Here is a 16,367-nt window from a genome sequence, read left to right as displayed (position 1 = left end):
CCTGTCCGCCTCCCTAGGCCGCGGCTGCCCCCCGGCCAGCGGGGTCATTGGCGGGGCCTCTTGGGGCCCGCGGGGCCTAGGGTGAGGCTCGCTGTCCCTTGCCGGTGGGGTGAACGCCCCCTGGTCGCCGGCGCTTGGTGTGGCGCCGGCTCGGGGTGCGGGGTGGGTGCTCGGTGGGTGGGAGGGGGGTGGGCGGTCGCGGAGGCGCCGTGGGTGGTCTGGGGTGGGGATTGATCGGGGCCCTGACGCTTCTTCCGCCCTGGGGCCGGTGGTTCTGGTGGACGGGGCCACGCCCGCGGGAGCCTGCCTCTTAACTCACTCACTTCGGCACTGTAAATATTTTTCACCCTGGCACTTACATGCTCATACATTTCTCCGGGGAGAGTTGGGACGGGGCTTTACAGTCCCAGCCCGACTCCCCCCTGTTTTTAATGCACCACACACAAAGGCTGTGGGATGGTTGGGACCTGTTGGGGGGGGGGGGCCTCACGGCTGCCTCCTCACCACAGGCCCCGCCATCCCTGCACCTTTTTTAAATGCACCACACATATCATACTCCACAGGAGAGCTCCGGCAAAGGGCGGTGGGACGGGCGGCTGGACAGAAACTCCATGCTGCGGTCCCACTGCCCCAAGCCAAGCTCTCCTATTTTAATGCATACATTGCACTACCCTCCCCTCACACCCCCATCACGGTGCTGGGTGATGGCTGCCAGTCGGGAACCTGGCAGCCACAGTAATAGGGTGGTAGGTGGGTCCCACACTTTTTCTATATGGCGTGGCTCCCGGGGTGTGGCCTCCCCTCTGCCTCGGCTGCCGGCCGCGGGAGTGGGTTGGGGGGTCGGGTCTCCGATCTTGCATCGCCCCGTGGCAGTTCCTGGGCGTTCTCCTGCCTCCGCCTTCCCCTCTCTTCTCTGGCTGGGCATCCGCCCTGCGCTCCGTCGCGGGTCGCTGGCTGGGCGCCGGTGTATCAGCGGGGTGTCGCCTGCACCGGCGGGGGACCCTGCCTTGCCTGGGGCTTGGTGGGCCGCTGGGGGTCCCGTGGCGTGCCGTGCCGGTTGGGGGGCTGTGGCTGTGGCTCGTGGCCCGGGTGGGCGGGCGGGGGTGGGTGTAGGCGTGGGGTTGGTGATGCGTCCCCTCCTGCCATCCCTGAAGGCCGGTTGATGGGCACGCGGGTGGCCCGGGGGACCACCCTGGGTCCCGGGGGGGGGGGACGGTGGCTCCTTTGCTGGGCGGCGGCAGGAGGGATGGGCTGCGCATGGCCCCCCTGCCCCCCCGGGCTGGCTGGGTGGGGGCCGTGGACCTGGGTTGGCGCACGCGCGGTTTCTCCGCCCGTCTGCGTGGCTGTCGCGCGCCCGGTGGGGCTTGCGTGCTGCTGGATGTGGTAGGGCATGCTCGGGTTGGGGGTTCCGGTGCCGGGATTGGCGATGCGGCGGCGTAGGGTTGGTCGCCAACGGGCTTACACTCATAAGAGATTCACACGATTACTGGGTTCTAGATCACAGAACTGATTTGTGTACACTCTACCCCTTTCAATCACTTAGCTTATAGTCTTATAGACACCCCCACCCCCATTCTCCTCTTTCACTGGCCAATTGGCCCCCACATGGTGTAAACCGGAAATACATCTCGCTGACGATAGCACCAGCATATTAGTAACTAGTTTAGATGTTCAATGTATTTCTTGTTGTTGTTTGTGTATGTGTTTCTTTTCTTTCTTCTCTTGTATTTCTTTTCTTCTGTCCCCCCATAATCCCTTCCTGTTCGCTGCTTTGTCATAATAAAAAGGTATTTTGAATGATCACAATGGGAGTATGTCAGACTCTCCATGTGAAACATTAAAACTGTTCAGAATCCGGGCACTTAGACTTCCATTCTCTGTGTCAAACAGCTGAACAGGACAGGTTTAAAAAAAAAAAAAAAAAAATTAAATTACCTGAGCTGAGCCTCAAACGGTATAGAAAAATAAATAAATGAGGATCTATGTGCAACAATAAAACAATTGGCTAACTTACATAGCAAAAGTCCGCTAGTTTAAATGCTATAAAATGCTAACTTTTTTACAACGCTTTAAAAAAATGGTTTAGACACATATTCCCACAAAAATAACTAAATATACCTAAACTTAATTACGAATTCATTAAAAAAAAAAAAACATTAGCTCAAACAAAAACTTAGCTTATGTTGGTCTTAACAGGGAGCACCTGGATTCAGCCATGTGAAATGAGGCAAACTAGAAGGCAATGTATCCACCCAAATCAATAAAACTAAATGCAAACACTTTCAATCTAAACCATTAAAATGCCACTTAAATTAAACGAACACTCGAAGCAGCAAAATTTAATTCGAATCTTTTTTTCTAATCGAATACTCGAGTTAATCGATTAATCGTTGCAGCACTAGTTATGAGCATTCATAAAATCGTAAAACTCATGTTAGTGTCATGTCATAATTATGACGGTCTTATGATGATCAACAAATAAGCTGCACTGGACTATAAGCCTCGGGATTCAAAATGAAGGAAAAAGTAGCGGCTTATAGTCCGAAGATTACGGTAAATGGAAATTGTGTTTAATAGAATTATTTGCTGAGAAAGTTTTCTAACAGTGGATACTGTATGTCAGTGTTTTGGAAAAACAATGATAGTGTCAAACGTTGTGTGTAAAATGAGCACATTAGTAAACAGTGTTTGGTATACAGCACACATTTATAAGTATTTTGCCTCTTTCATCAAAACTGTATTGAGGTTTGTTTTGAGAGTCAGTGGCTTCACATAATCATTTATGTTCACCATTTTTGATCCTCCAGTATTAAAACAGTGCTGGATACAGTAGTTGTTATGGATTGTTGAAACATTGTATCTATCCATGCTTTAAATTGCATATGTAGCAAAAAATGTGTTCAAAAAAATGTTCCCTTTTCTAGAGTTGGTTTAATATGTTTATTTCCTGAATAATTTATGTGCAATGACAGTTTTATCCCAGCACAAAACAGATTATCATGTCATGCAGTTCACGCATGCGTGTCTAAGGTTTGATTTATTACTGCGCTGCTTGTAGGCACATAGGTTTTCATTTGCAATAAGACCAGCTATGGATGCCTCATATTATAAAGATGCATCTTATCCAGCATTTCTAACAAGGAGGCAATCAGTATTCCTCACGGGAACGGTTGAGGTAATCAATAAGGAAGTGAGTAGAGGCTCTTTAATGAATGAAACCTCTGTAATTATGAATGGGGCTCATTAAAACAATTAAGGAGGCATCAGTGTTTGTCATTTGCTTCACTGAAATTTTATTCCATGGACATTGCTGGAAATAATGTATCTGGTAACTCAGTAGCATGTCAAGCAGGCCCTCTAAGCTTTCGCCACTGGCTTAAACATTTCACTGATCTGCATTTAAAACTTCCATGATATGTTTTTAATTTATTTCCAACAGTCTCTTGTCTGCATTTCCTTTATTGTGTGTTTGCGCATTTGCGTGTTTGCTTGTGAGACTTACATGTGCTCCCTTCTGCTGACACAGTGATGCCGTCATCCCCTCCACTGTACACTGGTGTGATAGTTACTTTGTACTGCGTGTCAGGAAGTAAGGACTCGAGAAGCACACTTTTCTGACTTCCAGGAACTAACACCTAAACACACACACAATCGTATAAAAGTGGCAGTTAAAGTTTACATTACAACTACCGTAAGAAGGGACAGTGAAAGTGACATACAATACAGATACTAGAGACACTAGATGAATGGTGGGGGGGAGTAAGCGCATTTAGTGGCAGATTGCAGAATGCTATGTGTAACTTAAGGGATTTAAAGCCCAACTGTTCAGCAATTCTGCTCGCTTCAGCTCAGTCAATAAAGTCAGATGAGGCCAAGAGTGAGAAGCAGCAATTAAAGTCAGTTATTGGTGTTGAAGTTGGTTCTCTTTCAGCATTTAAATGTACTTGTTCCCACCAAATAAATTGGCCCACTGGTTAGTACATCCTCCAGACGTTGTGGGTTCTGTCCTCCCACATTCCATAGAAGTAAGTAAGTTCATTTTTGTGTTCTGCGATTGGCTCCAGCAAACCCACGACCCTCACGATGATAAACGGTACTGAATGTGAATGAATGACCTAAGTAGCAACTTAGCATATTGTAGAAAATAACCAGAATGCTGTGATCTTGTCAAAAGACGATGTGGATATGAATCAAGTCTGATTGTGAGGACAGGATTGGAAGTCCTCTCAAGGTTAACTTTAAGATCTCTTCTTCTGGTGTTTTCGAGTACTTTACAAGTTCTGCTTTAACTGAACAAATTTGATGTGCCTTTTCCAAAACAGCATGAGGGATTAGACATCAATCTTACCTCTGAGGAAGGAAGCTGCCCTATTCAGTGTCATGACAGTGCAAAGGTTCCAAGCAAAAATAAAACACCTCCCAGTAAATTCCCAGATTTCGCACATAGAAAGTTTGTGAGTAAATAGGGATATGATCATAAGTACTATAAATATACTTTTTATGATATTGTTGTTTGATGATGTGCAGTAAGATTTTTATGTCATGCTGTAAGTGCTTTGGCTCAGGTAATGTTAGAAAACACTGTAGACTACTAAAAAACTCATTAAACGCTGGCCATTTACAGAAAACCAAACACATTTCTGCGTCTTTTGACTGCTTTTCAGAAATCCATGTAATATTACATATTATGATGATTGATATGCCGTACTTAAAGCTTTTCTTCTATGAGCATGTGTTGCTTTTATCAAACTGCTACCATTTCTCGCAAAAATCTCTCATGTGGACTCTCAGACAAGGATGGCAAATCGACAGACTTGTATAGCACCTTTCCACCTTTAAGGGCTCAAAACGCTTTGACCAGTGGTGGATGAGGTACTCACTTTTTTTCCTACTTAAGTAAAAGTACAGATACACAGCAAAAAATGCTTAAATAAAAGTAGAAGTGTCTAAGAAACAAAATTACTCAAGTAAAAGTCATTACTTGCTTTAAATTTTACTTTACAAGTAAAAGTATTTTCTCCCGATGCAAAAATGTGATATAGAGATCTAAATCAATATTCAAAGAAAGAACTAGAAAATTCATTGACAGATTTTATTTAAAACTGTAAACAGAAGCCTTACAAGCTAAAAAGAAAACCCCCCAAAACTAAACTAAATATCTCCTGGCTAAATGATGAATGAAAACCTCAATGGCCGATTGCAAGTAACTTTCAGGTGCATAAATCCACCTAGTGTACAAGAATGTGCAGCATCCATCTGAAGGCGTGCTGCTCTCAATGTTGGTTTCTATTGGTCAATATCTTGTTCACCTGCCAAATCTAGCTTGTACTCGTGTTGCTTGCCTTGAGTGCTCAATTACGGTGTAGTTGCACGGAGAATATCAATTGGGCCAGAGGCATAAAACCGAAACTATCCATTCACAATAAGAAAAACAAAAACAAACAAACAAACAAAGGTGACGTGGAATGCAGGAGGCAATTTGAAAGTACACAAAGTAAAAAGTACATACAGTGGGGAGAACAAGTATTTGATACACTGACAATGGGTTTTCCCATTGTGCTGTAAAATGTAGCAAAGAGTAGTAGAGAAGTAAAAAGTACCACTTCGTATTTCTACTCAAGTAAAGTACAGATACACAAAAATGTACTTAAGTACAGTAACAAAGTACTTTTACTTTGTTACTGAAGGGAATAGTTACCTTTCTCGCACACACCATATAACTGTTTGCATTACTCTAACACACTTAATATAATAAATCAGGGAATAGTACCGTTTCTCATATGTACTGTAGGATTGTTTGTACTACTCTAACACACCTAAAATAAATAGCACACCATAGTTCAATAAAAAGAAGCAGAATAGATACACAACGCCATCTTATCACAGAAGCCCAACGTGTGCGTCACGAACAAGATTGACGCACCAACTCTTGCAATCAGTTCTCCCGGCCACTCCAAGGACAAAGAGCAGGGCGCTCTGTCCTAAAACAAGTAGCGTCGCGCCCAGCCCGGATAATAAGTTTTTGCCTTGTTTTTTGACCATTGTCGACAAATAATTGTCAACCTGTTTTCGGTGAGCCTTCTTCAAACTTTTGGAACATGGAGTCAGTACAAAGGGTTAACACAGGAAGGGAACGCGCGCAATGTCGGCCCTCCCGGTTGACTCACGCAGAAGCGGCATCAGCGGAGCACCATTTCCGTTCGGCTGTCGCTGTTTCCGTGCGGCTTGGTCGGGGGGGCGAATTCCTTCATTACATTGCAACATAGCATCAAGAGCAACTTGGGGTTCAGTATCTTGCTCAAGGATGCCAAGTGTGTCATCGACAGTGTTGGGAGTAACGCCGTTATAAATAAAGCGTAATGGCGTTATTTTTTCAGTAACAGGGTAATCTAACTAATTACTTTTTCCGCCGTTACAACGCCGTTACCATTACTGACAGTCAAAAGCGGCGCGTTACTTACTCTGAATAAATTGAAGAAACTACCAGCTGTGTCGAGTCGACTCTCTGCTCTGTTGATTTGTCATCCAAGACTTGGGGTGCGTTCAGGTTCGAGAATAGCGCACGTACTTCTGACTCCAAGCTGTTTGTCCCTGCTCATTCAATTAGACAATGCTTCCCAAAGTTTGGTAACATTTCTGTGTTTGCTACACCTGATGCCAGCCTCGTTCCCATCTCCCACTGTCAGCCAGCAATAATTCTGCTTCCATCTTGAGGACGGCAGACGCTTTGAAGGTGACGTGAATTGTCGGGAAACGAGCCTACCTGAATGCAGCCCCTCGAGAGATGCGATGGAAGTGATTGTGATTGGCTGAGGGTTAGAGTCATGTGTCGTGGTAAGCCAATCAGAGCCGGTGATTTCACAAGCAAACCGGAACAGCGTGTGCGGCAAACACACACACGCAAAACAGATGCACAGGGTCAGGATGGCAGAGCAGTCAGAAGAAAAATTGTCTTTTAAGAGGTGGCGATATAGACACTATTTCAAGTTTGTCGAAATTAAAGGAAAGAACCTGCATGCAATGTGTAATTTATGTCCCGGGGCAAAGCTTTTGTCGACATCTGTGGTAAAAAATTCAAATCTGCTGAAGCACCTAACAAGTTAACTACCTGTCTGTTCTTCTCTATTCCACTGACTCGAATACTGCTCAGAAAATTTCAAATTCTTTGACATACAACAAGTTCTTTTTAAAGTAACGGAAATAGTTACTTTCCCTGGTAACTAATTACTTTTACTATAGAGTAATTCAGTTACTAACTCAGTTACTTTTTGGAAGAAGTAGTGAGTAATGTAACTAATTACTTTTTTAAAGTAACGTGCCCAACACTGGTCATCAAACCCACAACCTCTGGGTTGGGGAACAACTACTCAACCACTGAGCCACACCGCCACATGACAAGCTTGTATTTAAAATAGTTTATTGCTGTCATGTGCTGACGGTTATGTGGCCGTAAAATCGTTTGAGTTTTAAATTCAACGTATAGCTTCTAATTGATGGGTACAGGTACTGTATATCTTTCAATGACACTAAATTGGTTAATGTCTTCAAATCTACAAATTTTCTTGGATTTAGTTCAATCTTATTCATCCATTCTTATTCTGTGATATGATCTTTGATGCAAAAGGACACTTAAACCTTTTAAATAGAACATAGCTATACGATTTCAATAGTACTGTACAGGACCAGGACTGTCCTGATAACAACATCTGTCTGCAATAAATATTTGTTGGCACATGTTGTGGCAAACACTTGCCACTACTGTCACACACTCGCCAACCCATTCGTCAATTTTCTGCTGGATATTCAGTTGAGGGTCACAGCAAGGGCTGATGCTTATCCCAGCTGACATAAGGTGAGAGGCAAACTAAGCCACATATCAGTCGCAAGACAACAGCAGCTTGAAAGAGAATGGATAATCAAGTGGGAATTGATCCCACACCATCACCCTAAAAGTGATGTGAAGAACTGCACCACCGTTACTCTTGTGCTGAGTCTCTTTTTACAAATGCGAGCTAGCAACAATTATGTGTGAGGCGGTGGTCAGGCTTAAGCCTTTGTCCCACATTTCTTTTTTTAGTGACTGTTTCCTCATGCCTGCTTGTTTCTTTCATTCGTGTCTTTGCTGCGACCCATTTCTGAAGTAAATAGCTGCAGAAAAGATAATGGAATGTCCTCTGGCTTGGTCAGGCCTCTCCATCTTGTGCAGATCTGACGCCACAGCGGGAAATTAAAACCAGAAGTAGAAAAAGTGTGAGAGGAATGAAAGTGAAAGGAAGTGATGAGAGAAGAGCTAGGCATCGTCGGATTGGAGGGACAAATGGTGGGGAGGTAAGGGAGTCGCCTGTTGTGTATCAGTGATTGGAGAGGCCAAGTGGAGCGGCACTAAACGTGTAATCGGTTTTCTAATGGAAGTAAATGATCACCAGAACAAACCAGTGCCAATTCTGAGAAAAAAAAACCTTGCTGTCTGTTCTGTAAAATCAATGTGTACAACTCCCCAGCTTGTTCTCACAAGAATACATGAAGTGTGAAAATGTATATGATGTGCAAATAATATTGGAGAAGATAATTAAAAAAAATTTTTTTTGGGGTTTGTTTTTTACCAAAATCATTAAAGTGTATATGACATGACAAAAGCATTATTATTGGAATTAAAAACATATTTTGAGACGATTCAACTATATAGAGCAATTTGGCAAAGTGCAGATGACGAGAAATGCGTCTTTAAATCTGCTATTTAGCTCCTCCTGTCATTATAGCGCTCTGGCGCATCTATCTTGGTGATGATGTCAGAGAATGAGCGGTTTCAGCGAATTTAGCATTGAGCCCAATGGAGGAGAAAGCGTTTTTCAGCGATTCTGGTTCAAGTGTGGCTTTTATGAACGATATCGTCAATCCGTAGGAAGTAGGTGACATACAGCCTATATGTTTGAGTCGTAATTGGAGGAAGAGGAAGATTCAGACTACAAACACGAGGAAAATGACTAGAGCAGACTGCATGGGGAACACAAAATGTCATCATTGTTTTTATCTCTGTACTCCAATATTTTTACTGGATATTCTTTGTATCGAAGTATTTTTTCCCCGATTGCTATATAATTTGTATGGTCATGACGAAAAACAGTCTTGTGCTAAATTAAATATGAAATAGTAAAAATGCATTTATTCAGTACGACAGGGCTAAATTACTGCATATTGGTGAAAACTGCAGACTTCTTAAACCTCACGAACGGTATTTTGGATGGTCCGGCCATGCGGGGGGCAGCCAAGGCGCAGAACCCGAGGGGGTGGCAGGTGGTGCCAGGAGGGAGAGGGGGGAATTCCCTCCAACCCCCTAGCCCGGCTACCGCGGCCCAACCGACGCTTCCGCAGCTGAGCGTCCATCGGGACTGCTTGCTGGGGCCGCAGTAGGGAAATGACGAGCTGTCATAGTCCGCTGAAACTCACCACCAGAGGCTGGTCGATCGGTGAAGGCAAGCACTCCTGCCGCCATGTGTGACATGAGTTGGGGTAGTTTTATGTTATTTTTCTTTGTGTTATCATGTAGCCTAGTTGTCACGCAGCCTCTTTTGTTTACGCTGTTCTTCCAGCACCGAGGACTGAGCAGGGGAATGAATGTCAAAAATGGCTCATTCTCGGCAGACACAGTGTCCGACATCGGGCGGCTTGTCACATATCATGGCCGCCGGTGTAGGCGCACTATCCTATTCCCCTCACTTTCCACTCGCGGGGGCCTGCGCTTGTCAGTGACGTTCCTTATTCTCGCTATATGATTATACAACTTTAACATTTGTTAATAATACGCTCTGTGTGAAGTATCATCCATCGCTTTTCCTTTTTAAATGGGCACTTTTAAGCGAACGCAAGAAGTGACAACGGGAACATTTTTAAACAGGCATTTCACGGGAGAGCATTTCGTCTCTTTGGCCAATCATATAGCGAGAACGAGTGGATAGTGAGGGGAAGAGGACAGTGAACCTACACCGGCCAATGAAGGCAAGCACTGCCTGCTTCCCGACAGCAAGCATTGTCACCCACAAAATGCAAGCCACCGCATTATTAAAACGTGTGCCGTGATCCCAGTATCTGACATAATATAAAACACTTATCTTACTTCCTCATCCGTCCAATGGTCCCTCGATTGTCAGACTTGTTTTGCTCATTCTTTGCGGTGAACAGGATCTTTTGGAAACCAAAAAGGCTCACACCACTCTCCATGGTGTAGCAACAAAAGCCTGCAGCACAGTGGGCTGGTGTGACACGAAAAATAAACGAATTAATCTGCAAAAACAGCTGAATCCACAGTCCTTCTGCATACAATAGTATGGCTGTATAGTGAAGATGATCTCATTCTCTGACATCACATCTGCCTTCTTCCTCAATCCTAGACTCTGGCCGGAAGTCACTCATTTTCATGGCGCTGGATTCATAAAGTTGAATAAATAAATCGATCGCTTCCGCACACATCCAACAGGTCCATTTCATTCATGAGCAAAAAAATACCGCACGTAATACGTAATAAACATGCTTTCTGGTGTCATACGCACTTTATGTACATGAATGCTTGTTTAGTGCACCTCCTTTAGTTTTCAGGCTTTGGTTTATGAATTGTAAAGGAGGTTTGAAGAAGAAAAAAAAAACATGACAAATTTGTTGCAAACACAATAGCAGCCAGCAAATTTCCCAACATTGTAGAATTCTACTTGGTAAGCTTAACAAACTCACTGTTTCCTCATTGTGATCGGCCCCGAGTCTGGCATAGGACAGCCTGTAGCTCTCCACGCGGGAGTCGTTCAATTCCCATGATGCCTTAAGGCTCTGCGTGGTCTCATGATTCAGACGAAGGTTTCTCACAGCTTGGCGGGGGGCTGAGCAAGACATGAGGTATTCAACGGTGAGATTTATTCATCAAAATGTCACTGAAAGCTAGCAGTGGGTTTAAGTGTGCTTCTGTCAACTATGGGATGGACAGATTTAAAATGTCAAGTTTATAAAAAAGACATTTACGACAGGGGACTTACACACACCAGTAAAGCAAATGTTGAGTTCGTCTGTGCCACTAGTGTTGCTCGCACCTTGTTGTGCACAAAAATCAAGAATATGCAGACTTGAATTGATCAAATCTGTTAAGTCGCTTGCATCAAGCAACTATTAAATATAAGCTGTGAAATAGGGATGGTTCACTGTTCTAAATTCCAATGAAAGCCTTTGGCTATATTATATTAGGTTTTGAATTTTTAAAGATTTGACTAGGGAAACGCATTTAACTCAATCAGCTGCAGGACAAAAACAATACAGGCTGCTTAAGGGTCACCCCAAAATAATCAGCTTGAACCACAGTTGCAGAGGTGAATCCAATTTGGTAATACAACCATTGTATTGCAGATTCGATTTTGTCAAAGAAAAACAAAGAAATTCTTGTTGGTCTCATTCGATTTTTTGCACACTGGCAACAAGCGAGTCTTTAAACAAATTAAGGCCTTGAAATGCTTTAAACAGATGTACCGGCTTGAACCACAGTTAAAACTCACCAGGCTCTGCATTGATGATCAATAAAAGAAGGAACTGTTTGATTGTGGACTTTTTCTCTTTGAAAAGCTTTCGGGTACTTACAAAAACAATTTATGTTTTGATGTGACTGCATCTTAGCTTAAGTATTTTTTTAGTCATAAATAAACAATATACTGTTTGCATGACTACTGTTATGTATCTGAAATAAGGTTATTTCACCTTGATTGCTAATAAAACAGTACAGTTCGACAAATGCACTTTATGTTTTCAGGATATGCGGAATTGTATGTAAATAGACAAGTACAAGTGAATCTTGAGCGAATCTGTGACTACTTTGGAATAATAGTCGTGTCAAGTGTTATGTTTCGGTACATTTCACAGGGGACATCTTTACTTTTTCTGCAGTTATTTGTGCATTTCTTACCAGTGGTTGTGGTGGCAATCGTTGTTGTCTTGGCCACTGGGGAAATACAGAGAGCATCAATCACATAATTAGAGCGAAACACAGCAACTCTCGATATCAATAGCTCAGGTAATTAGATAGATACATACAAATCATTGATGGGGAAAATAGATTTCCCTCCTCTGAGATAAACAAGGACAAACAAGTCAATGCAATTAGTCACATTCAGCATAAGACTGTACTGAAATGCATTTTTTTTTTGTTTGTTTGTTTGTTTGTTTGTTTTTTATGATAAAAAACATATGTTTGGTCTGATTGGTGTCCTAAGAGTAAAGTGCAAAGTGGAAGTAGGCAATTCAAGATTAGTTCTTGAGTCACTAATAAGAATCTCTGGTGGCTGAGAAACATGTCTTACATGTAGTTTCTGTGACAGAGACAGCGTCGCTCTCTGACTGATCTTTGAAAACTGCCATCACCATAACTTCATATACAGTGGAAGGATTCAGATTTCTCAAAGTGTATTGGTTATCACTCCCACTCAGGACCACCTAAAGCAGAAATACACAATTATTGCACTGCATTTTACAAACAATATCAGTCTGGATAAAAATAGCAAAATGTGTTTGACCAATTCAAATACGACTCTCAGTAGCGATTGCCCACATTTCTAAATGTATTATCCGTATTTCACCTGGAAGTTAAAGAATTTTGGGAATAGACCACCATTTGACAGAAGTATTTTATTCTCTAAATACAATGTATGACTTCCAAAATGGAGGTAATTAATATGTGCTGCGAGAGCTATAAAAATAAAAATGCTACTAAAACCAAAGCACAAACGAAATTGTAGGTTACTACTTGAGCTTGCTTAAAGTGGATTTTTTTTACATTAGGCTTAATCTTTGAGTTAGCAGGGGTTTAATTACATGCTGGAGTTGATTTCAACAAATTCCGTGCAGTTTGTAAGTTATTTGATAGTCTCAGGGCTCCGGATTGGCTAAGATAGCATGAGTCAATGGGAACAACTTAGCATGCCAATAAAAAACGATGCAGATCTATGAACAGATCAAACATAGTCAAATATATTCAAAATGCAAATCATAGTTCCAAAACACCCATGCGGTCAAAACTATGTCACAAAAAAACTGCCGTAATTCATTTCATTCTGCAGAACTAGTTTTGTAAGATGCGTAATACAACCACAATAGAGAGGAGTGCTTCGGCCACTCATGCTCACGCTGCATTTGAGGAAGGTTGGAAGTATGACATCTCCAGCTCAAAGGGTGCAAGTTGCGACCTAAAAGCGTTCCGAGCGAATGTAAACACCAAAGATGGCTGATCGCGACAAGTTTTTTGTTATTTAATTTTGACCTCCAGCAAACCTGCCTTCTCGTACATGATCAAATAGTAGAGGCGTTCCATTGATATTTTTTCAGATCGGAGGTTGGAAACTCTGACTTCCGACCTTCCTCGAATTCAGCATCAGTCTGCTGGGTTAACTGACAGCCAGCAACATGGTGAAATGTGCATTTAGAGGCTGTGGAAACAGAAGAAATGGGCAAAGGAATGTCCATAAATTCCCTATGAAGAACGAGCAACAGTGTAAACTGGTTACTTGCTGCTGGCTACGACAAAGAATCAGCGGTGAAAAAAAAACGATGTGATATTACTCCGCCCTGTTCCTCTGCAAAGCTTCTGGATTACAACTGTTGCTGTTTATACTGCAAATATTGACATGCAATGGTAGGTTTTAATAACTTTATCCTGAAAACATAGCCAACATTACTGATTGCATGGGTTATCGATGATTTTCTTGTGTGCATATATTGTTTTTTATTGGCATGCTAAGTCGGTCTAATTGACTCGCGCTAGCTTGGCCACTCTGGAACCCTGAAACTAACAAATAACTAACAAACTACACGGAATTTGTTGGAATCAACTTCACCAACTAATTAAACCCTTGCTAACTCGAAGATTAAGCGTGATGTCAAAATTCTGACCTTCCCCTTAAAATACTCTGTATACTGTATATAAAAAAATCATTGCTTTAGCTGGTTTGAATTTAACTTTACTCTCTGTTACATGTTAAACAAGAACTTGATTGCAATTGAATCATATGCAAAGACTGCCGGCTTTACTGAATGCAGCAGCAGAAGTCCAAACAACATCTGCAATTTGTACAAGACAAAAATGAATCAAACCCCAAGGTAACATTTCCATCCTGAGCAACTCTGGAATTGGAAGTGACTCAAAAACCACACTGCAGTGCATCCTTCATCATTCAATCTATCTGTATTCCAATTTTAGTAAAGCATTTTTCTACTTATCTATTTATGGTTTGGTTTCTTTTATGTATAGCCCTCAGGGGCATATGCCTAATTAATGAAAGGAATCATTTCGGTGGCAAAACACAAAAACAAAACATTCAAACGATGTATGAGGTCGCAATAAATAAGTTCACATTGAAAGAATTTTTGTCTCTGATGCATAAACGTCTTATAATGTAGTGTACAATAAGTAATAATAATAAATAATAACTGTTGGCAGGGGCAGAGCCATCATTTCAGAAGTGGGAGTTTCAAATCATTCAGGAATAAGATGCATTCAAGTTCAAACACAAAAGCAGAAAAGAACAAGCAGCCAGATTAAAAAAAAAAAAAAAAAAAAAAAAAAAAAAGCTGAGTGAAAACATGAAACCAAAAATTCTGTAAAATATCGTTGTTGCCAGCAAATGCATTGCATTATCAAAGTTAAATCCTGCAAGGGTCCATTTCGAATTCTATAAACTGAACATTAGCACATGAAACTAATCAATTATTTGTACATGTACAGTTTTCATTACCAGAATAAGTGAACACTGGGATATGAAAATACAAATGGAGACTTAATCCAATTCATTTCTTCCAATCATTAATGTAAACACGATATACAGTATATATATATATATATATATATATATATATTTTTTTTTTTTTACCTAATGTCACAAAAACACTAAAATTATAATATTGGCCACTAAATTGCATGTTAGCGCTACAAGATTTCACATGCTGATAGTTTACTTTCAACAAGTTGTGTGTATCAGCAAGTTAAAAGAAGCAAAGAAAGAAGTTTAAAGTGATGGAATTGGAAGTGTTAATGGGAGACCAAAACAACTGAACGATGTATGTAACATTGATGTAAACAAAGTATCCCTGACTATTATATGTCACAATGGATGCACGGTGGCAGAGTGGTTAGCACTTCCACCTCACAGTTCTGAGCTCAAGGAGTGAGATCAGAGTTTGCATGTTTTCCCCGTGCTTGCGTGGGTTTTCTCTTGGTACTCTGGTTTCTTCCCACATCCCAAAAACATGGATGGTAGACTGACTGGAAACTCTAAATTGTCCCTAGGTATGGGTGTGTGCATGAATGGTTGTCCTTTTCCTTGTACCCTGCTTGGCTGACAACAGATTCAGGGTGTACCCCACTTACTGCCCATAGCTAGCTGGAATAGGCTCCAGCACCCCCACGCCTCTTGTGAGGATAAGCAGCTCGGAAAATGAATGAATGAATATAATGTCTCATTCTAGGGTACAATGGTGAATAAAATGCATTTTTTGCTTGATTTAACTTACTTTATCTGCACTATTTGGAAACTGGATGTGCAGGTGTGTGCCCATCTTGTGTAGTACTGCATTTGTGAAACTTGGGAAAGCATAATCAGAAAGCTGCTCTGGAAAAGGGCAGCACCAATTTTTACTGTATTCAAATAATCAAGAGGCATGACAATAGAGTTGACCTAATTTTGTCATGTTTTAAATCGTGTGATGATATGTTGCAATGCTTTCATTTGATCATACAGTGGTACCTCTAGATACGAACTTAATTCAATCCAGGACCTTGTTTGTAAGTCGAAATGGTCGTATGTCGAGCAGGATTTCCCCGTACAAATACATTATAATTCCATTCATTTGTTCCCCAGCCCGAAAACCTACACTAAATCCTTAATAAATACGGCTGGTACAATTATAAACCTTAACTTAAAAAGACTGGCGAACGGAGGTCGGAAGAGGACCGTTGAGAGTAGACATTCTACAGCCATATTGTCGAGCCAGTTCACGGATGCCACACCACGCTCATATTTTTCTATCATTTTCATCTTCATTTCAATGGTAAGCATCACCTTTTTCCTTTTTTTTCACCACCTGCACTAACATTCTTCGAACCCATTTTGATTTCTCTCATATGAAAATCAGCCGTGCGTCCGTCTTATGGGAAAACAAACTGTCATAAATCGTCGTATTTCAAGCATGTCGTCTGATGTAGAAACAAATGGCTACCTAAATTTTAGGTCGGATGTCGAAAAGATTGTGTGTCGAAGCGATTGCATGTCGAGGTACCACTGTTTCGGAATGTGGTGTGTATATGAAGCATTTTTATTCCGATCAGACTTTTTATTACAATAAATGTG

At 41.8% G+C, this 16,367-nt stretch overlaps 1 protein-coding gene across 1 annotated transcript in view; it reads right to left on the bottom strand.

Annotated features, from left to right (window-relative positions):
• col14a1a (collagen, type XIV, alpha 1a) overlaps nt 1-16,367 on the bottom strand; it is a 219,102-nt gene that overhangs the window by 118,334 nt on the left and 84,401 nt on the right. The window contains exons 17-20 of the mRNA XM_057834300.1: nt 12,330-12,462; nt 11,936-11,971; nt 10,726-10,868; nt 3,503-3,635 (exon numbers count right to left, since the gene is read on the bottom strand). Of these exons, the coding sequence (XP_057690283.1) occupies nt 3,503-3,635; nt 10,726-10,868; nt 11,936-11,971; nt 12,330-12,462 (445 nt within the window). The remainder of the gene's footprint in view (nt 1-3,502; nt 3,636-10,725; nt 10,869-11,935; nt 11,972-12,329; nt 12,463-16,367) is intronic.

This window comes from Corythoichthys intestinalis, chromosome 4 (genome assembly GCF_030265065.1).
Source record: "Corythoichthys intestinalis isolate RoL2023-P3 chromosome 4, ASM3026506v1, whole genome shotgun sequence".
Lineage (NCBI taxonomy): Eukaryota > Metazoa > Chordata > Actinopteri > Syngnathiformes > Syngnathidae > Corythoichthys > Corythoichthys intestinalis.
The sequence above is the reverse complement of the archived record's forward strand: the minus strand, read 5'-3'. Positions and strand labels throughout refer to the sequence as shown.